At 27.2% G+C, this 22,010-nt stretch overlaps 2 protein-coding genes across 10 annotated transcripts; one reads left to right on the top strand and one right to left on the bottom strand.

Moving 5' to 3' along the window:
* Nucleotides 1-1,431: 1,431 nt before the first annotated feature.
* Nucleotides 1,432-16,332, top strand: LOC118064372 (uncharacterized). Of its 6 annotated transcripts, none has more exons than XM_035078908.1 (15): nucleotides 1,686-1,854; nucleotides 2,778-2,917; nucleotides 3,195-3,254; nucleotides 8,792-8,956; nucleotides 9,593-9,729; nucleotides 9,816-10,104; nucleotides 10,549-10,826; nucleotides 10,912-11,259; nucleotides 11,370-11,758; nucleotides 11,844-12,080; nucleotides 12,318-12,497; nucleotides 12,645-12,792; nucleotides 12,876-13,145; nucleotides 13,236-13,570; nucleotides 13,854-16,331. In XM_035078908.1, exons 3-15 carry the CDS (start codon nucleotides 3,248-3,250, stop codon nucleotides 14,197-14,199), a joined length of 3,129 nt encoding a protein of 1,042 aa, XP_034934799.1. In that variant the 5' UTR covers nucleotides 1,686-1,854; nucleotides 2,778-2,917; nucleotides 3,195-3,247; the 3' UTR covers nucleotides 14,200-16,331. The 6 variants fall into 6 exon arrangements, with proteins under 6 accessions (XP_034934801.1, XP_034934799.1, XP_034934800.1 ...); XM_035078909.1 differs by having other exon boundaries at nucleotides 2,751-2,917; XM_035078910.1 differs by lacking the exons at nucleotides 1,686-1,854; nucleotides 2,778-2,917 and adding an exon at nucleotides 1,432-1,535.
* Nucleotides 16,333-18,409: 2,077 nt separating this feature from the next.
* On the bottom strand, nucleotides 18,410-21,203 carry AP-2mu (adaptor protein complex 2, mu subunit). Of its 4 annotated transcripts, XM_035078887.1 has the most exons (6): nucleotides 20,834-21,203; nucleotides 20,528-20,763; nucleotides 19,826-20,225; nucleotides 19,479-19,729; nucleotides 19,150-19,403; nucleotides 18,411-19,067 (listed from the first exon to the last, which is right to left on the bottom strand). In XM_035078887.1, the coding sequence occupies exons 3-6, from the start codon at nucleotides 20,163-20,165 to the stop codon at nucleotides 18,587-18,589; spliced, it is 1,326 nt and encodes a 441-aa protein (XP_034934778.1). In that variant the 5' UTR covers nucleotides 20,166-20,225; nucleotides 20,528-20,763; nucleotides 20,834-21,203; the 3' UTR covers nucleotides 18,411-18,586. The 4 variants fall into 4 exon arrangements, with proteins under 4 accessions (XP_034934780.1, XP_034934779.1, XP_034934778.1 ...); XM_035078889.1 differs by lacking the exon at nucleotides 20,528-20,763 and having other exon boundaries at nucleotides 18,410-19,067; nucleotides 20,932-21,203; XM_035078888.1 differs by having other exon boundaries at nucleotides 18,410-19,067; nucleotides 20,621-20,913.
* Between the last annotated feature and the right edge of the window lie 807 nt (nucleotides 21,204-22,010).

Genomic DNA, 22,010 nt, shown 5'->3' with positions numbered 1-22,010 from the left:
TCATACTTTTTTGTCTATTTTTTATACTATTTTTAGTTCACAAGTGTACTGAAACACTTTAAAAGATTATTTATGTAAATATGAATAATGAGCAAAAATAAATAATATTTTCTTCAATTTTTTGTGTTTTATAATAATCCGATTAACTTTAGTTTTGGTTTTCTAAATTTTTCAGTTACTTTGAATTTCTTTTATTATGTACTATAATCGAATTTAAAGTAGCACAAAAAATTAATTGACGAAAGAGATATTAATTAGCTTTTACAAAACTATAGATTGATAGTGTGAATAAAAAGATAAAAAATAAAAATTATTATTTGCTTATTATACAAAAATTTAAATCTAAAACTGATGAATTGTTTTGTTAAAATATCAATATCCTTTTTAATTGTATAATTTATTTATTTTATCATAGTTTATATTAACTTCAAAAGTATGTAAAAAGCTTTTTCCCGTAATTTAAATAATATATGACTACTTTTCATACAAGATATCCACTTCGAGTGCAAATATAGTAGAGAATATTATTTGTTTGCAGCTTCGACATTTATTACTTGCCTAAAAATGAATTAAAAAAGTTTCAATGGTTTAGATGAGTATACTTATTGTTTCATAACGGGCAAAATATTGAATATACGTTCATATTGACAAAATAGTCAATAAAGTGAACAATAAAAAATTATTAGTGAGTAAAATTAAACATTATTTATACGATAATATTGAATTTTCATTAGGAAATTATATTAAGAATCTACTTTTAATGTTATTTTTGCAACAATCTTTAATTAATTTACCAAAATTCTCAGTTTATAATTCTTAACTTCTGGGTAGAATACAATTGAGGTATATATTTATTGTAAATCTGGGTTGCATGGATTAAATTCAACTAGGTATACATATACGTATATCAAGTATTTGACTATTCGACCTAGGCATGTGTGATGTCGATTCACATTCCATTTTTACCCAGTGAATATTTATTTTTTGTGTGTAGGTATATTACTTAGAAGTATTCTATAGAATTTAAAAAAGAAAAAGTATCGCACATGGATAAAATGTTTGAGTGTTGACAGGTCACAGCAGACGGGTAGAAGCAGTAATATTGCGGTATGCAGGGTATGTGGCAGTTAGTGGTAGCGGTGAATTAGGCGCTGCTGGCTAGACGACTGGCGTTGACTTGCGCTGTGATCGATATACAGAGCGAGCGGGCATATTACAAAGAATAGGAAGAAAAAGATGTGGAGGAAGAAAGGTAGCTCGCAAGGGGTGTACTTTAGTGATGACAACAATGGCAGCCAGTCAGCCACCTCCATCTAGATCTTCATGTCTAACGCTATCTCCACCTTTATTATTACACTATTGAGTACGACCACAGACCACTAGGTATCTCTACATAACATAACCCGAGGGTTAAAGACTGCTAGCTTCTGCTGGTCATTGCTAGCGCTCCGCATTAAGAGCATTCGGGTGTACTTAGAGCTTTGAGCAGCTTCGAGCAGACATGGTGCTGCTTGGGAAACACTACAGTAGGGGTGGTAGGTAGAGTGTTATAGTAAGGGTGATGGTGAAAAAGGGAGAATGTGAGCAAGCCCGAGCAAGACTCGTTCTAGGAATCACGATGTGCTACGGAGCTCAGTGAGACCCGCGTTACAATCGCGTACAGTACCGCGCACTCTCCAACTACCATTGCGAACTAGGTCATCCCGCTTCTGCACGGCTTGCTCTCGCAGTCGCACCATAGCCGGCCGTGCAGTAGCGCCCAGAATTTCCTCTATTTAGCTGTATTTTATTATCCATATATAGTTTCTTTTACATCCGTCTATTTTCTATGGGACTATTTATTCTTGGGCTACGGTATTTATTAATTAGTCAAATTGAACAATCACTTTACGTGACTGCATACTGTTTTATTATTTTTTCTATCACTGATACCTATATCATTGGAGTTGGAAAATACATATAGGATAATCAATTCAATAGTTAATACATTATCCACTTCATTTGCAACTAATTTGGTGGATAATTATCAAAAGAAAAAAAAAACAGTGCTCTGATTCGTACGATTCATAAATTCCTACATTAATTTTATAAAAATTTATGCAAATGTGAACGATTTGTATTAATCATTAATCAATTAATCTTATCCATAGATTTTAAAAATTAATTTTATTATATCATAATTGTCTATATTTCATCTTGTCAATTTTATAAAAATACCATGTTTTCAAACTTGAAAAAAATCTACCTTTAAAGTTACTCAAGCTTATGTCTTGAATTGTAAATGATTTCTGCCCGGGTGAGACATTCATAAACGTAGTTTACATTACTAAAGTGTCTGAAGCCAGTACTACAAGGTCACTTGTCATTTCACTTACGATGTTTTCATATTAAATAATTAACCTTGTTATTTAAATCATGTTTTACATTTTTCCTTTTGTTTCTTTTCATTGTGTTAATGTAACAACTTAAAGAGAAAAATTTTATTTCATTGAGGATAAGTGAACATCTGAGGTTAATTTAATTCATTATTTGTCTTTTAAATGTAAAAAGTTCACGTCTATAAAAGTATTAATTCAAGTGTTGCTTTTTTTAACTGAGTATAAAAATAAGTTAATTTGTTCACTAGCTAACTTTCTACTTTTCACTAGTGCTTATTTTTCTATCAAATAATATATGTTGGAAGGGTTCGAATAGAATAAACAGAGCATTGTTTTTTTAAATTACATGCTAATTTTTGTATTGATAAAAAGGATTGAATTTTTTTTATCATTGTATAGCAGCCAATAGAGTGGCATAATAATGTTTTTTAATATCGAGTAATAAAAATGATACTTGTCTTGAGTGTGTCGTTCATATTGAGATGAAATAAGTTACTCATAAATAAAATATCAATAGTAAATTTCTGGATGTGTCGCAGGTAATTTAAATTTATCAGTTTTATCTCACTAAATAAACAATTTATTTGAATTAATTGAAATTTTTTGTCAGAGTCTTTTGCATATTACTAATACTTATTCATCTACTTTGTTATTCATATAATTTTAATCTGATGTAAAAAATTACTTATATTTTAATTGAATATCAAAGTGTATGCATGGTCATGCCAACAATAATTTTTAATTGATAATAATTTTTTAATAAAGTTTATAATACATTTATATTTATTGTTAATAATTATGTATTTTATTTTTCAGAAAGTAACAAGTTTTATCATAACTTAAAACTTAATTTTTATCTTCAATAAAATATGCAGGGTAAGTTTATTTTTAATTGTTTTTATTATTTATGACTGAATGTTTTAAATTATAGATAATGTCATTTTATCATTCGAAAAATTTTGATCATAATAATTCTATCATTATATCGATCAATGATATTATCTTTCTATCGGAGTATTAAAGTGAAAAGTGGCTTAGTTTGAACTACTACTTATATTAGTTGCATAGAAATTGTGATACCCTCGGGGAATTATTTATTTTTCGCAGTACCAAAAGAAATACGAATTACGAATATTGAAAGAAATACGAATTATTTTATTTATCTGTTCATCTTTCATCATAATTTCAATATTGTTTTTACGGTTAAAAATAAATAATATAAATTATTTTTAATAAAATTTACATTTAAATAAAAATATTTTAACATATTTGATTTTAATAAAAAATTAAGTTTTTTTCATAATTAACTAAATATAAAATTTCATATTATTTTATCCTTTTATAAATTATTTACAGTTAAATAATCAAAGTAAAAAATTCTTAATCGTTAATTTAATCGTGAAATTAATGTAAATGAATACATTAGATATAAAAGATATCAATAATAACGATAAGAAAATATAAAAGTAACTAAATTCTATATAATCAATGGATATACGTGCTCTTACATATACGCCGAGAAAGCATTTCTTTTGTAGGCACGTATTTTTCCATATAATGTATCGGTGTATCATGTGCATGTATGTGTAAAATTCATGCTCCGTCATCCATGTAGTCAAGAAAATATATTTTATATTTACTAATTTCAAAAAAATTCAAACAAAATGACAACATTGAGTCCATAATAAAAAATTAACGAGTTACAAATGTAAAGAGCTCAACGAATGTAAAATACCATACATTCTGCATTTATATAACCGACTTTATGCAAAGTAAAATATTTTTTATATATATTATTATCAATATTATCACGGGGCTGTTTACTTTGCCACTTAGTGTATTCTGTTTGGTGTCTATTTCTCCTATACGTGAGCTTATACTTGCTATTATATATATATACATATATACAAGACGATATTGTATATCACAACGGACTACATAGGACGCTGACATCGCGCACTCTTTCATCCAACCTCTTGGTTCTTTTTATAGATACCACAGACCCTTTATTTCTTATACTTCCCTTCGTAAGCTTTATGCGCTTTATTCGCTTCGCATTTTTGCTGCAACTCGTACGTGAAAACTCAAATAAAACTGCCTGACTGCAACCTACTGTTTGAGCTACTATTTTGTTGAAAAAAATATCGAAATAGAGATAATAAATAGCGAAAAAATAGGTTATGATTATATATAGTTAAGTCACAGTCACATTTAAGTTGCTTTGTTTTTGTAAAAATAAATATTCAAAAATTTAAGTTGAAAAATATTCCGTCAAGTATCGAATTTTCAAAGTAGTACTTGAATATTTTACTTTGAAAACTTGAAACATATTTTTCAAGATAATTTTAATACTCCCTTTGACAAAATGATCATCCCTTAATTATGGAAAAACAATTTAATAAATTGCAGTAAACACAATCGTCGTTATATTGCTATTGAAAGTGTGAAAATAAGTAAGGACAATCGAAGCTCTTGTGTAATAGTTGCCTACACAGACACTCGAATGTTGAATGGCGGTAGTATTGATCGAACAAACAAGAAGCTCTCCGACTTGATTCGCATCTGTATGAGTAAAATTCGAAAGATTTTTTCTTTTTACAAAATTTTATAAAAATTCATCACTTTCTCGTTGAGAATGAAAGTTAAAGACTAACAAATGACGTAGTTCTGAACACGAAGAGTAAAAGTTTAAACTGTTTATCATTTATAAATACACAACTTTTTTATCGTGAAAATAAATATTTACCTGAAAATGTAACGGACATTTTAATAAAATATATTGTTTGATTGAAATAACAATAGCATGAACAATTAAACAGGGAGATTAAATATTTTTATAAATTTTTAACCATCTTTTTCATTATTTATGCTTGTACACAGTTTAACTTCATAATTGCGTCATTGTAATACTGTATAAAAATTAGATTATTAAAAATACATTCACACCACTTTATCAGTTGAAACGAAACCGATCATGACATCTTTTACCATCGATTCATAGTGCATAAATATATATCACATTCGACTGGCATGTAAGAAATATGTTATTCTATATTACTATGTTTATTATCACACAAACATTCATTTCAATAGATAGATAGATAAAATTTTTTAGTATAAATACCTACGTCGTTTACTATATTGAAGTAAACCAATTTCATTAAAATTACTACAAAAAAGCTATTTTTATAATATGATAAATATCATAATTTTTTACTCACCTGGTTTTTATGATATAATATTTTTTTGTTTTTATTACTTGTTAACTCATGTTGGCGATAGCGGAATTTAATTAATCATTTTCTGTTTTGACTTAAACAATAGAAAAATAGTGTAAGAGTTTAATTACTGTGTAACATTAAGTGGAGAAAATTGTTTAGAAAAAGTAATGATGAAATGCATCAAATTTAGAAAAAAGAACAATGTAAGTTTAAAGAGCATCAAATGATAATCGTACATTGAATAATGAGAACCTCTATGAAAATTTCATCTTGTTCAGATAGACGTTGTCAAGCTTTTGTGCATGAAAAAAGCAATGAATTTTTTCGGTTTTTTTTGTCGTAGTAAATGAAAGTAAAGATTTTATAAGTTTAAATAATAATAAACAACAGGCAATCAGGGCAAAGTGAACATTGTGATTTTTTTCATTTAATTAAAACTTAGGTAGTTTTTAGTTTATAACTATTTTTAGTTGTTATAAATAGAAATATTAATAAACGAAAAAGTACATTGAAATTTATGATGCACAGTATTTTCTAATATCCGAATATATAGATAAGCTAGAAAAATACAAATTTTTCATTAATAAAATATATTTTTTCATAGAAAGTAAATAAATTGTATTGTGTAAAATAAGAAAAATCTATTTCATAAATTTTCATGTACACTCAAGAATTGTTATTACTTACCATTGTTAACGTTATGACTAAAAGTTATTAGGATCATAATTAAGTTTAGTTTTTTTTTTTTATTGTGGATTATACATTTTCGAGAAAAAAAATTATTGAACGTCTTTGGAAAGTTTAGGAATTATTGAGGGTTTTTGAAATGTTTTTTTTTTTAGGGAGATATGTATTTTTTGTTTTCTCCCTCTTTTAACAAGAAAAAAAGTAATTTTTCTATAAGTCTGTTTATGTGAGATGATTCATATTCACTATGTATTGATTAATTTCGAAATTTTTAGTTTAATTAATAGTAATATCCATTCATGTAAAAATCAAACTAATTACAAAAAAGAACTTTTTTTTTTTAATTTCAAGTCATTTGATTAGATGACAATAAAATTTCTTAACAATTCAAAACTTGTAAGCATAAAGTTCCTTTAGTTATAAAAATTTTTATATATGATAACAATCTTATCTATTAAATATGAAAATCACAAAATTATATTTCGATATCTTTTCGATGGATAATTGACATTTGATAATTTAGAAACATTTACCTACTATTATGAATACAGACTAGAAAAAATAATCACATGATCTTTAACAGTATTAATTCTTATTTTAACGATTTGATAACTCATAACTTTTGTTTTGCACTTATGTTTTGGAAACGAATTAATAAAAAAATCAATAAAAGTAGTCAAAATAAATTCGGACAGTAAGTAACGATGAACTTTGATTAAATCGTTAGAAATGCCATTGACGTTATTATATTTAGTAATAATTGTTTTTCAATTAAATAAAAAAAATAATTTATAGATTATCTTTATTTAATTACATGGTAAAATAAATTCAACAATTATAATTACTTAAATTGATAATATGAGAAATCAAGAGATACGGTAGTGTCTCGTGCGCCAAGCATAAATCACCGTCATTTAGCCCTTACGTCACGACGAGGCACTACCGTGTCTCTATACAAATTATAAGATGATTTTTGCAGGTTATAATTTTTAAATTTAAAATTTTTTCCTTATTATAACATAAACATAGGCTGAAATTAAGAATTTGCTCGGAAAGCGATCGTTGATTTTCGATTAAGCATACTATGAAGTATTATAATTGCTTCATTCATAATATACGAAATTGAAAAAATTTCGTTGCGCAAAAATGGAGTAAAATGAGAGTTTATTTATGGAGCAATCATACGTTTTTTTTTTATCAAGTTGGTGATCAGAGTTTTTAATTGCTATGAAGTTCTCTCACTAACAGATTATAAAGTTGGTAACAAGTTAATTTTGCTCGAGCGCGAATATACAAATAATTAAAATATTTTCTGAACAGATTTATTTTTTTTTAATATTCCTCTTTAGTTGATATGTACAAAAAATGGTGAAATCTCATCAAAAACAGTCCCCTCCTTCTGGGCTGTACAAAAATGTGCGCCAAACATAAATAACGACAATGATGAAATTACAAAAAGTCCTAAAATCATTAAACGCCAATTATTTAAATCTACAAATCAACAATATTTAAAATGAATTATTTTCTTCGGGTTTTTTTTTTTTTTTGAAAAAAAATTTAGTACGTTTAATGACACAATAAACATAACAACCAAAAACTTGGCGTGACTGTTATTTATTAATTGGCTTAAATATTTTCAATATTTTCACAATTTCATGCTTTTATAAAATCTTACCAGTCACGCCAAGTTTTTGGTTGTTATGGTTATTGTGTCATTAAACGTACTAAATTTTTTTTCAAAAAAAAAACCCCGAAGAAAATAATTCATTTTAAATATTGTTGATTTGTAGATTTAAATAATTGGCGTTTAATGATTTTAGGACTTTTTGTAATTTCATCATTGTCGTTATTTATGTTTGGCGCACATTTTTGTACAGCCCAGAAGGAGGGGACTGTTTTTGATGAGATATTATTTTACTGTTGAAAAATGAACTATAGTTTCGTGCAATAAAAATTGATTTGTAGTTTTAAAAATAACGAATATAGGGAATGTGATTAAAATTAAATCTTATTAATTCAACTAAATTGAATGATCTTTGTAACATAAAATAGAAATATATATTCAATTGTTTTTTTTCATCATATTCATAATTTTAAAATAAAACATTAATTTAAATAATCTACTTATATTTATAAAAAAAAATATCACTTATTGATTCACTAATTTATTTCAAAATCTCAATAACTTAAAATTGAACTGAAGGGTTTTTTATACTTAACTACGTAATAATTCATTGAAGAAGTGTTTTTAAAAATGTTATCCTTGAGTAAAAGAAGACTTACAAAATTTATATGAGAAAAATATTGTATGGCAAGTTATTTTTTAGTTTACAAACTAAAGTATCAGTATTAACTACTTAACTCTATACTCAATAATATTCGACATTCAATATATATTTTTTTATTTGATATAAAGAATAAAATATTTTAATTGATTTTTTTTTTGTGTTTCACATATTAAAAAATTTTACATAAAATTTGAACAAATATAATTTTTAATTACAGACATTCGCTGGTTAATAAGTATTATTGTTATAATAATAACTCCAATATTTTGCTGTCGGCTAAGTGAATTTCAATGTGGTAATGGAAAATGCATTTCACTCAATAAAGTATGTAATGCTCTAGACGATTGTGGTGACGAAAGCGATGAGCAGCGTGCATGCTCTCGTAAGTATCTCCCACTGTAGCACTATACTTATTTATTAAAGCTCCGCACATTTGATTTATTTATTATTTTATTTCGAAAATTAATGTTTTTATTTTTTACCAAAATCCAAGTGATGCACTTATAATTATTAGTAAAATTGAAGTTTTTAAGTAAAAAACAAGAAAAAATTAACATTAGTAATACGAAAAAATGTTGTATGTATGAGCAGCTTGGTTGTGCTCCGTTGCTTAAGTAGAATGTTGCAGGTTTTGGGCAGACGTAACCAACTGGCTACATGCCAACGCCAAGGGCTTGCATTTTTATTTATTTAGGTCGTAGTCTTCATTATTTTAGTACTTCTTTTTCGATAAAATGTTTACATTTAAACATCTTTTATCAATAAAGTTGATTATTTATTGTCCATACTTATCATATATATTGTGCATAAATAACACATTAAATCCCTGACCATCTGCATGCATAAATATTTCCCCTTTTAAGATTTATTGATCGAGCATAAATGTCAATAATTAATTATGATTTTATGTGATTTATCTCTACTTTATTGAAGCATTCATTTATTATTGTCATTTTAATAAGAAAGTTATCTAAAAGTTTTTTTTTTATTTTTTATTAATTATGATTATTAATTATAGCTTGTAACAAAACGTATTATGGTGACATTGGGAAAACTTATTACCTCGAATTACATCGACCGAAAGAAGATAAAGTACCATACTTTTGTAAACTTACATTTAACGCTCCTGGTAATGAACTGGGAGATATTGTTCAGGTATTTTTTCGGATTTTATACTTTTTTTAAAATTATCACTATTTAAAAGAAACAATTTAATAGATTTTAAATCTGATTTTGCCTAGTTGACTTTTGATAGTTTTACTCTTGGAAAATTCGTATCGTTTACTTCGGAAGGATGTCCCGATGGATCATTACAGATATCAGAAGCTCAACGACCTGATGTAGGTGGTCTGTGGTGCGGTACATCTTGGGGTCCTGCTATTTATTACAGTGAAACACCAATCGTTACCATATCTCTTCGACTCCTCAGATTAAGTCAAGATCAAACGGGCTTTAATTTTGATTTTCGAATGGCTTATAAAATGATTAAAAAATCAGATGCTGTTGTGCGATACGGAAATCCATTTGTCGGTAAGATTAACAAAATAATTTTTCTATTTACTAGAATTAAATTATTTACTAAACTGATTAAGTACTATGAGCTTTAAGTCTGATTTTTTTAAAACGATTCGAAACAACCGGAGATAAAAAAGTTTGAAGTAGAAAATCAAATGTACATCCATTCATTATTGGAAAATATTTATTCTGATTACATAAAATCAAAAAAAATCGAGAGTAAAAAAATTGTTGCGAAAAAGTCGTTTCTATCCATACGTATTTTTTTTCAATAATCTAAAAAACATACTTTAAAGTGTTTAAAATATGATAACTTAATTATAAATTTATTTTCGATTTACAGTATGATTGTAATAATTTGTATCAATCCTTATCTTAAATTGAGAGATTGAAAAGTAAGATAGAACAAATATGCTATTTATACATTTTATTTAAAAAAAATTAATTTCAAATTGATAGGAATGATGCATGTGCCAACACCATTTCTAAAAAATAAGATAGAATACATGAACACTACCAAAGTAATAATTGTTCCACCTATTGAAAAATTCGAAAAAAACGTGAGCTTATCTACAACTACTCAACCAACGGCTGATGAAGAAAAACAATATCTTGGAGACTTAATTTCAGGGACATATTGTTCACGAATATTCAGTGATTGTAATAAAAATAAATGTAGACTTCAATCACCAAACTTTCCTGGTCTCTATCCACGTAATTTAACATGTTATTATGCAGTATGTATATTTGACAACTAATGACTTGTTATATTGTAATGAATACAAAATATAGTATATTGATTTGTCGATTAATCAATTCAAGGTACGACAACACGAAATTCCTCCGGGAAAACATGCACTTATAACAGTTCGTCAACCACGAGGGCAATTAATAGCTGTCCGTGCAAGAACAGCAAATCAAGCTGAGCCACCGCCGCGTCAGCTTCGTCTTTGGCAAGATTGCGATATCGTTCAAGACTACGTGACTGTTTACGACGGCTACACTACTCGTGATCCAGTGATACTAAAATTTTGTGGTGGTGGAGAACCTGTTCCTGAAGCTACTAGTAGTGGAGCTGAAATTCTCGTAGAATTTACTACTTCTCCCTACGGTACTTTTCTTCATCCAACTCCACCACATTCTCTCCATGGATTTCAGTTGGAAATTCAGGTAATTTATTACCAATCACTTTGTTTCAAATATTGAATGAAAACCATTCTAATATCTTAATACAATACCTATACAATTTACAAAATAAGTATATTAATATGGATGGACAGGTGAAATTTGTCGATGTAGATTCGCCGACTTATGCCAAAAACAAACGATGTGAGTTCTGGTTAAAAGGTAATACTGGTGGAATTCTGACTTCTCCAAAGCATACTCTACCACGGAATACAACTTGTCTGTACCATCTACGTGGAGATGGACCAACTATTCCAAGTCCTACACCACCTAGGCCATTACCGAAATTTCCAGAAACTCGACCGGGAACTGTATGGAGAAAGCCTCCACCTAAACCACCCCAGCCACAATTCAGAGTGTGGCTCTCAGTTTTAAAATTTCACGTTGGTTCAAATCCAACGACTAATGATGATGATTGTAGCTCTACTCTATTTGTTTGGGATGGTGATATGATGCCGTTATCAGAATGTAACGATATATCTTGGTAATCATTAGTTTAATTCAATTATTTCTATGGTTTCTTTTGAAGAAGTGTCATAAATAAATTAATCATTTTTAATATATTTTAGTGAAAAAGAAAGAATGCGATACATGGAAAGAACAGGTGATTTGATAACGCCAGCAGGTGCTCGTCCAGCAAGTAATACTACTTTGCTCGCAAGATACTGTAAGGATAAAGTTCCTAAAACTTGTGATCATGCAATTTTGTTAAATACTAGTCGACCATGTTCACCTACTGAAGGTTTTATTTCATCTGGCAATAGTTTGACTATTGAAATACGTATGGATGAATCAACAGCTCTCAGGTTCGTATACTTATATAACATGTTTCATACACATATTTCATTTTCATTTTAACTACTTATATTTTATCAAAAACTTGCATGAATATTTCGAAATAAATTTTTTTCAACATATATCTCACGTTTAAATTGTACCATCAGAGTGGCAAAACTTTCACATGAAAATTTTATTTATAACTGAATTTTAAATAGTATTCCACACTATGTATAGTAATTTTAACTAAATTATATCTCCCAAAGGCCTGTGAATTTTCAAGCTCGTTATGAATTCGTGGATCTTCATCAAGACGGTGATTCTTATGGCAGTGGACCGTGCTCAAGAGTCTTTTACAGTAGACATCGAGATCAATATCCTGACCGTAAATTTCAAGCTCCGCGCAACATCTTTCTTTATGGACGTGGAGGAGCAAAAAATTTAAGGTAGTATAAAAATATAATAAAAAAATTAATTAGTAATTTATACTAGAATATTCTCTTTAAAATTTTTAGTAGTTTTTCTAGTTTTCTGTTATAATAATTGAAATAAAAAGAGCAACATAAATAGCCATTAAACTGGTGACATTTCAGTTGTATATATCGATTTGAAGGAGAACAGGATGAAGTTGTCAAGTTACGATTCAATAAACTTATAAACGGAAATCGTACGTGTCGTAGCGTATCCAGCAATGACTACAACCGTTTTCTTTGTATTGGTTCAAACAATTTTTCACTGAAGGTAATATCATCGTCTGTCATTTTATAATAATTGAACGATTATCGATATATTATGATTATTTTATATTCATTTTTTATCATTAGATTTTGGAACTGCCTTGGTCAAATGCTGCACCAGTTCAAAAAGATTGTCTCTGTTCTAATAAATCATTACCAATTAACATTAAGTCTTTATCCCACATTGTTGAAGTACACTTCACTGTGAACTTCATGAATTCACTTGACGATTATAACAATTTATTTTTTGAGGGGATCTGGGACTTTATCAAAGCTGTTCCATGTTTGCAAAAACGAAGAGTTCGAGGACCATCTGGTCAAATAAAATATGAATTACCTATCATTAATGAAGATGATGTAAGTATTTAACATATAACTTCATTGAATAATAATAAATAAAATGAATTCATCTAATTAATGAAAATGATGATTTTTTATTTAATTTAGAAAAATTGTAAAAATCATCCATGGTTAATTGATCCTAGTCCAGGACAATATCTTTATGTAAAGACGCATGGAGCAGTTATAAATAATAATACTAAGTGCCTAACAAGCAATCGAATAATTGTGCACGCTGGTGGAATGATCAATGTTTCAGTGTGTCCAAAACCACTAGTCGATTCAAGACATCAGTTTGTAGAAGTTTTCAGTCAAGGCTGGTCAGCTAACCGTAAAAAAATGATTTTAGCACCTGGTTTTGATCCAGCACGAACAATAGCTGTGGAATTTATTATGAATGAAGCTGATACGTACACTGTTTCATGGCTTGAACTCACTAAAAGGTATATAAAATAATTATACATAAGCTGATAGAAGAATCTCTTTAATCTATTTTAAAGTTAATTGACACAAAGTAATACTATAATTATTATTATTGCGTATATATGCTATCTTATGTGATGTAATTTATAGCATAAAATTTTATTCACTAAAGGTTGTTTTAATGTTACATGTTGTTAAATAGACAATTTATTTAAATTTTTAAAACTAATTTCTTTCATTAGTTTAGCATTGATTCATGCAATATGACTACTGTTTTTAGAAAAACTGATTTATTTGTCACAGACGACCGATCGAGATGATCCATGAAGATATTCAAGTTTCTTCTCATGATTGCGAGCAACACTGTCCAGAATTGAATGCTTGTATAAATGCATCATTATGGTGTGATGGTACTTCTCATTGTCCATCTGGTTACGATGAAGCTTTAACTCATTGCTCAATAATTCTGCGACTTCCACCGCTTCATTTAGCCATTGGAACTATAGTTATTTTTTCAGTAATTGGATCCATTTTCTTCATTTTTTGGCGTGTTCTTCGACGAAAAACTAATCGATCCATTTCGCAACATCGACTGAAAAGTATTTCATCTGAGACTGCTATAATTGATGGGAAAGAAGTTATATGCTGACAAAACGACAGTTCTGTGCGATACGTTGAGATTGATCGAGTGACTACGGTGTGACAATCACTACTTACTATCGTTTCGCTCGTTCATTACTTTATTAATAATATTAATAAATATCATTATCATTATTATAATAGATATAAAATATCAGGCTCAATGTTGCCTTATAATTCAACACCAAAAATTTATTATTTCTTAAATGCATTTTGTTATTTTCTAAAATATTAAATACATATTCTGTATAATTAAAAAAATACAGTTAACTATTTTATATGAAAACGAGCTGAAATTTCTACGTAACGCGCAGAACTGTACAATTTGAATAGTTAATATAATGATTATGCGACAAAATGTGTGCATCAAGATATTTCTAGTCTACCTTGTTCAATTTTTACTAATGAAAACGCTTCTATAAGCGAGATAAAAACACTGCAGCATATAACGTGTACATATTTTTATCGTAAATATTAGTTTACCATTATTCAAGTAATAAATTTTTCTTTTTTGATTTGTATTTTTTAATCAATTACTGTAAATAAAAATAAGTCAATTTCGATTAATAACTTAATTTAAAATGTAGATAACTAATAGGTTTATATGTAATACTTCTCGAAAATTCTCTCGATGCAAACGACTATCACTGTTATTCCACCTCTGATGAGTAAATATAAATTTAGTTTTATCATTTCTAATGAAATATAAGTCGAAATAATCTCGACATGTAACATTTTTCACATAATCTTTTAACGTTGACAATAACTTTATAAAAAAATATTGATAAAAAATGGAAAAAAAAATTTGTTAGAAATAAGTATGGATATTTGTGTCTTGAATCGAGAGATTTACGAATAAGTAAATATATGAAGGTATTCAATTAGAAATATGATAATATTTATGAGTTGATAGTATTTGAAAATAAACATAAAAAATCATCTTTAGTTAAACAATTTTAAGAATAAATTTAAATTGACATGTAAGTGTAACAGATGATACTAAATGATGAAAAATGTATGTAGTTATGTAGATGGTTATTTCTGCCATTAAAACTTTGTATTCACAAAAATATCATATATATGATATATATATATATGAAGTTGTTAAAAAAATTTATTTAGAGAATTTTTAAAATAAATTTATATAGACGTACTGACCAAATAGTGTGAATTGGTATTAAGGACATATTGAATCATTCAAGTGCTACTAAATATCTTTAAACAATATAACAATGAGTTAAGAAAAATAGACAAAAGGAAGAAATGTTGAAACGAAAACGAATAAAAAATAATAATGTGATAAATGCTTTTGTTTTTTACGGAGCTGTGCTTCGAATGTTGTTATACGTCAAGATTGACTTGAGCGTCGAATATTGATAGATAAATGTAGATAAAGGGATGTTTATTGATTTCGCACTTCATAAATCTATATGCGTCGTTATGCAGTAATAATGTACGTATATATTATTAATTAAATGTTTAAATAATGTTTTAAAGCCATCGTACCATCTCGCTATCAATATCAATGTGATTGAACTTGTAAATACACGTAATTTTTGAAGGTATAACATAGTTTTGTTCATTTGTCGATGTTATATTATTTATAACTAATAGTTAATAAACGTATAACTTCCGCGATAATTCCAATAAAACGGTGTGATATTTTTAAAGCATAACTATAAATATGTATAGTTTGTTGGTTTCTAATAAATTCACGTTAAAATATTATTTTCAAAAAATGATGTAACAATTACTAAATAACGAATATATAATTTTACATTAGAGAGCACATTTGGTGATTTAATTAATATACATATTCACCATTATTATATATAATAATTATTTATTTCATTGAAAAAAAAAAATGAATTAATTGAGACGATTAACTGGTTATCAAATAAGTTCAAACAAAGATCTCATTATTATTAATCAATATATATTATTGGACTCTCGAAGCTAACCGGTATCACAGCCATTGTTTTACACTAATGAATCTAATGACTGTTTACAGTGACATAATAGGAAAGAAAACGAAAAATTTTAATAAAAGAATGAATATAAGTATTTGCCATCATTATCGCCGTCATCATATGAAAATTAAAAATGCTTTATCATATTAAAAATTACATTTTCAATGATTGAATACAAAAATGTTAATTTATCGTTTTTCTAATTTTGTATTTTTTTTTTTTTTTATTGTCATTCGTACTTTTGTAATAATATATTTATGCGTGTATTAACATTAAATTTGTATATGTATAACGTATTTTAATATACGAAGCGTATTCTACTAATTTCGGGACCAATTGTGTTTATCGAAATAACATATTCATTAGATTAATTTCCATGGAAATTTGGATTTTAAAAGAATTATAAAGGTTGTTTTAAACCATTAATTTAATTTATGAAATAAATAATTGTCACATTACTTATAGACAATGACATTCTGTTATAAGTACGTTCAGAAATTTTTAGGTAAATAAATTTTTTAGAATTAATCGGAATGTTTTCAGATGTACATACTTTTAAAGAATAATGTAAAATCTATTCATGAATTTAGGATGCATATTTGGTCAATAAACAATAAGAATCAACATAGAATTATAATTACTAAAAAATCTGATAATTTACCAGGTTCATTGGGTAGACAATTTAATAGATATTTGTCGATCAAATTGGTAAAACAAATATACTATCCTGTGACGAATGTAAAAAACAAAGACAAATACATAAAAAAGAACAAATAAACAACCTGCAATTCTAGAACACAGCTTCGAAAGTAATGAATAAAATTTTATTGTTCATTTTTTTTAACTATTTCATTTCATATAATACATTCATTAGAAAAATTATCACTTCCATAATTTAAATTTTTCAAAAATCGTCTTCAATATAGATACAATTTTTAGATACGTTTTAAATCAAATTTTCAAAATCCCAATCAGTTAACAAACATTTTGCAAATTTTCATGTATAGTTTATTAGAAGAAGTAGAAAAATTTTTTATTATTCACATGATTATGCATTCAAATACCACATAGTAATGAATAATTGTTGTTAGACAAAAAAAAATTAGAAGAGGAGGTATATTTTTGAAAATTATCGTATAATTGTTATATTATAATTTTGTATTAATCTCAACTTGTAACTTCACTATTACCATCATTAAATTTAATTAATCTAATAATATAACAAATCTCTAATCTACTGAAAAAATAATGGAAGGTTGAAGATAAAAATATAATCTACAAAATTAATTATTAGAAAACAGATAATTAATTGACATTTGTTAACTTAAGAATGATAAAATTGTAATTATAGTAAATAGATAAATAGTAGTAAAATATATGAATGGAGTCAATAAATATTGACAATAATCATACGAAAAAAGTAGCAAGCTATGATAAATATTATAGCAGTCAAATTCGTATGGGAGTTGATACAATTTATGTTCAAACAGGATCTCAAATAATACCATACATAAATAATGTAATCAAATAATTGGAAATATTTCTAAATTTCAGAAAAACGTAAAAAATATTAAATAATTCATTATGAAATAAATTCTCAAAAACTATCAGCTTGAAGTGATTTTATTTCTTTGAAGCAATAAAAATAAAAATAGCACAAACAGTAGGTATGATTTTTAAGAAATCATTAATTATTACATAATTATATAATTATGATACGATCCCGTTACGCTAACATGACAAAATACATAGAATAAATTTTGTTTACTAACTGATGAAACTGTTAGTAATAACATTTTTAATACTTCTTCATGTGATTATTTCTTATTTTAGTATGATATTTTCTTTCAAATATACTCTTTTTTTTAAATAATATTATCCATCAAACCATGATTAATTTTTCGGTAATTATACGTACATTTGGAGATTCATATATTTTTTCCATTAAACAGATATATACATATCAATGAAATGACAATAATCTTACCACCTACTTATAACATTAAAAAAATTTTCTGAATATTTTATTTATTCTACAAGACATAAACATAAAAAAGAATATTATATTTAAGAAATAATTCGTTTTTATTATTCTTATATTAATTATTTATTTCATTCTATGGCTTGTTAAGATAAACATAAAATAATCAATTAAAAAATTAAAATTACAGTTTAATTTCTAAATTTAGTTTTTAATAAAACTAGAAATTAAATGAAAATTAAAAATATTAATATATTACTTATTTGAATCTTTTAAAAAGCAATGATATCTATAAATATTTAATCTTTCATTCATATAGTTGAGTAATAATAGTACCATGAATATTATACGTAGAGTTAATGTCTCATATCATTTTTTTGTTCTTAATAACTGTAGATGACGCTATATTGATACGATATCTAGTACAGATATATATTCATGTATTATTAGCATCTTGTCTCATAAAGACCACTTTTACCAATATATCGCACCCATTTAATAACATCATGATCAGAATAATTGAGCTTTGATTCAAAAACTTTTAAATATCGAACTTTGAAACCAGACGGTGGAAATGGCACCTCAAAGTTCATTGATATTGGTGGTCGGGTCCATTTCTTTTTTGTATCCGTTTCAAGTAAATCAATTTCAGCAGATAACTGGGTTTCTTTCATACCCGCCATACGTTTAATTTTCCATACAATTGCATTTTCTGATGCTTTATATTTAGCTTTACCTTTTAAACAAATCAACTGAACGCCAGCTGTATTTAATGGGGTTGGTACACGTACCTCAATTTTTTGTCCTAATAAAGAAGGTTTGAAGTTTGATTTGAGAACAGCTTTTACTTCCATTTTTGTACGACCGACTTCTCTTACGAGTGGGATCAAACGGAATGGCAGTGATATATCTTTCGTTGTACGATACCTATAATAAAGTTAATGTAATTAATATTATAGATAACTACTTTTTTTCGAATAAAATTGTAACTATTGATGCTTTTCTTTACTTCATTAATTCGAATTCACCATCTGGTGGTATGAAACTAATGGAATGTTCAGTTTCGAATTTAGATAACTTAACACATTGATGAAATTGGCAATCATCAATCACAACAACAGGTTTGCCAGAACGAGCACCTGTAGGATCGTCATTTCCTAATGCCCCACTACCCCCTTTCATACCGCGAGCATCCATTACAACTTTATCGTTAATACCGAATTTGCACTCAGGCATTCCTGATAAATATGACTTCATTACAACCTGTAGAATAGAATAGAATTATTTTTTTTTTAAAGTTTGAACTGAAATTAATTAATATTAGATAGAATTAATGACTTTTCCAGCAACATGAGCACTTAAGACTTGGCCCTGTGGACTCATCAGCAAATTCACATGTTCTAATACATCAAGGAAAAGTTCATTACGGCGGTACTTTATTCCTTCTCTTCGCCATCCTATTTGACCAGTAACTTGAGATGTTATTTGTGCTTGTTCTTCTTTCGTTGCTGACTTAACTCCTTGCTGAGTAATGAATGTTTTCAACACTCCTGTGTCGCAGTTTTGTGGATAACCAAAATCCAAAATTTCTAAATAAATTATAAAATATTTTAGTTTATAATGAATTACTTATACTCGTTATTGCTTTTCCAATCAATCATCAATGATCAATATTAATATCTTACCGTCTAATAATTCATAAATTAAAACGAAATTATTTTTAATGTTTTCTTCTGAAATTTTTCCAAAATAAGACTGCATAACATCGATGATTTTTAAAAGAAACTCGAAAACCATTGCTGCGTTAACATTTTGTTTAGTGACTGCAGCAAGCCATATATTGGCTCTTTTTATATGAAAGAATGATGTTCTTGCAATATTAGTGACAGGTGATCGTACTTGTTGTCTAGCATGAATGACGTTGACACGAAATGCATCAACAGCATTTCGTCCAATGTCATCTCGATAGACACGAGAAATTAATACTTCTCCTTTATGATTATATACAAAAAGACCTCCAATCATTTTATCGTTTAATAATTTCACTTGATTTTGATTGGAAATGACCTTATTCAGCTGAAATACCTATAAGAATAAGAAAAATAATCAGTGAAGAAACAATTAATATGACGATGGTACATTTTTTATTAAAAACTTATTTTATATAATACATCTCTGAAAAAAAATAATTTATAATTTAGTTTTATTACCAAAAGTATTTTAGATACATTGAGCTGAAAATATTTGTAATTATTAATCATACTACTGTTATATTGATTACCCACTGTTCTATCAAGAACTATTGAAGAAACTCATACTGGAATATTCATGCATAATTACAAAAGTAAATCGAAATCGAAATAAAGAATAGAAAATAATAAACTTACACATATTTTTTTATTATGTAAATCGAAATTTCGATTACATGATATTGCTTCACAAATATTTTTTAATTTATAAGTTTAATAAAAACCACTAACGTAAAATATGTCCAATGTACAGCTTACTGCAAAAGTTAGAAGCGCTGCTATCGCCGCTACTTCACAATCTACTAATACACTAACTATTTATGCTCACACATATGTTCAATAATCATCGAGAGTAGACGCCCACTTTGATTTGACTACGTCGGAGAAAAGAGATAATATATAGAAGAACCATCTTAATGAGAGCTCTTAGACGGTAATTTTTACCTGCTGTTATAGGGCTGGGGATACAAAACTGATGCTAAAATACGATGGTTCTTCTATATTATTTCTCTTCTCTGACTACGTCTCTGACTATAATATACCTCTTTATTTGTTAAGGCTGGGCTATAGACAGATTTCCCCCTAGAAAGTTCCTAACAAATTTTTCTCTACTAATGACGGCGTCAAAAATAGATGAATTTAATTAATTTAGGACTCAATCGAAAGCTTATTTTATTCTTCACATCGGAAAATAACAATATAATAACATTGATTACTTCATCATAATTAAAAATGAAGATGAAGATATGCACTCATTTTTCACTAGATTTTAGAGGTGTCATGGCGGATACCGCTGTCATCAGCCGTCAACGAGAAAATGATTTATTTCACAATAACTACTGTACCTATACTGTAAATCGTTGTTTTCCGATGTACACTCGGCGTGGGAGCGTGACATCCGTCCCCAATAAGATGTCAGTCAAAGGCATTTTTACAATCTTTTAAATTTGAATCTTTAAATGTATAATCTTACTGATTGTTAATCAAATTCTATGATGCCCAGATATTTTATCTAATGATCATTTTAAAAATAAGCTTTATTCTTTTAATCTTTTAAATTGGTTTTTTTTATTTTCAATCATTTAATATTCAATCAAATTATAAAAATTTTTCTTTTTTTAATGTTTATCATTTCGTTGAACAGTCAACTTAAGAATTTAGGACTGGTAAATTATCTTGCGTCGGTACAGTAGAAAAAAATTCAACTAGTGTCACTGTTTTCTGATAGATGACAGTAATTGTACTGTTTTCTATCAAAAATTCAAAATGCTTATACAAAGAAAAGTCTTCTTTCTGGCTCATGTAATGTCATGTAATTCCTACTACATGAATAAGGATGTTTAGGCTAATAATATAATGATAATAATAAATGATAATTTAAAATAGCCATGTAATTTTAATGAAGATTATACGTGAAGTTACATAAAAGAAACCAAGTCGTCCAGTTATTACACTGACAGAAAAAATGTGATAGCTAGAAAGTATACTAGCGGCAAACACAAAATATACTCAATTTGAGTATAATTATTTTTTGATGCAAGTACATTTTATATCAAAATGAAGTTTAAAGTGTACTGTACAATCATAATAACATTAACTTGATTTTAAATTTTTCATCACT

Source organism: Chelonus insularis, unplaced genomic scaffold, assembly GCF_013357705.1.
Source record: "Chelonus insularis isolate UGA/USDA-ARS -01 unplaced genomic scaffold, ASM1335770v1 contig_17_pilon, whole genome shotgun sequence".
Lineage (NCBI taxonomy): Eukaryota > Metazoa > Arthropoda > Insecta > Hymenoptera > Braconidae > Chelonus > Chelonus insularis.
This window is presented reverse-complemented; position numbering and strand designations above follow the sequence as displayed.

What these genes read in the sequence shown, in the direction of transcription:
- LOC118064372 (XM_035078910.1), top strand. An exon ending in ATACGGAAATCCATTTGTCG is followed by an intron (nt 10,105 to 10,548) that starts GTAAGATTAACA and finishes TCAAATTGATAG; the next exon opens with GAATGATGCATGTGCCAACA. An exon ending in CAAACAATTTTTCACTGAAG is followed by an intron (nt 12,793 to 12,875) that starts GTAATATCATCG and finishes TTTTATCATTAG; the next exon opens with ATTTTGGAACTGCCTTGGTC.
- AP-2mu (XM_035078889.1), bottom strand. Translation starts at nt 20,165, where the DNA reads ATGATTGGAGGTCTTTTTGTATATAATCATAAAGGAGAAGTATTAATT. An exon ending in GTGCTCATGTTGCTGGAAAA is followed by an intron (nt 19,404 to 19,478) that starts GTCATTAATTCT and finishes TCTATTCTACAG; the next exon opens with GTTGTAATGAAGTCATATTT. An exon ending in GGTGAATTCGAATTAATGAA is followed by an intron (nt 19,068 to 19,149) that starts GTAAAGAAAAGC and finishes ACTTTATTATAG; the next exon opens with GTATCGTACAACGAAAGATA.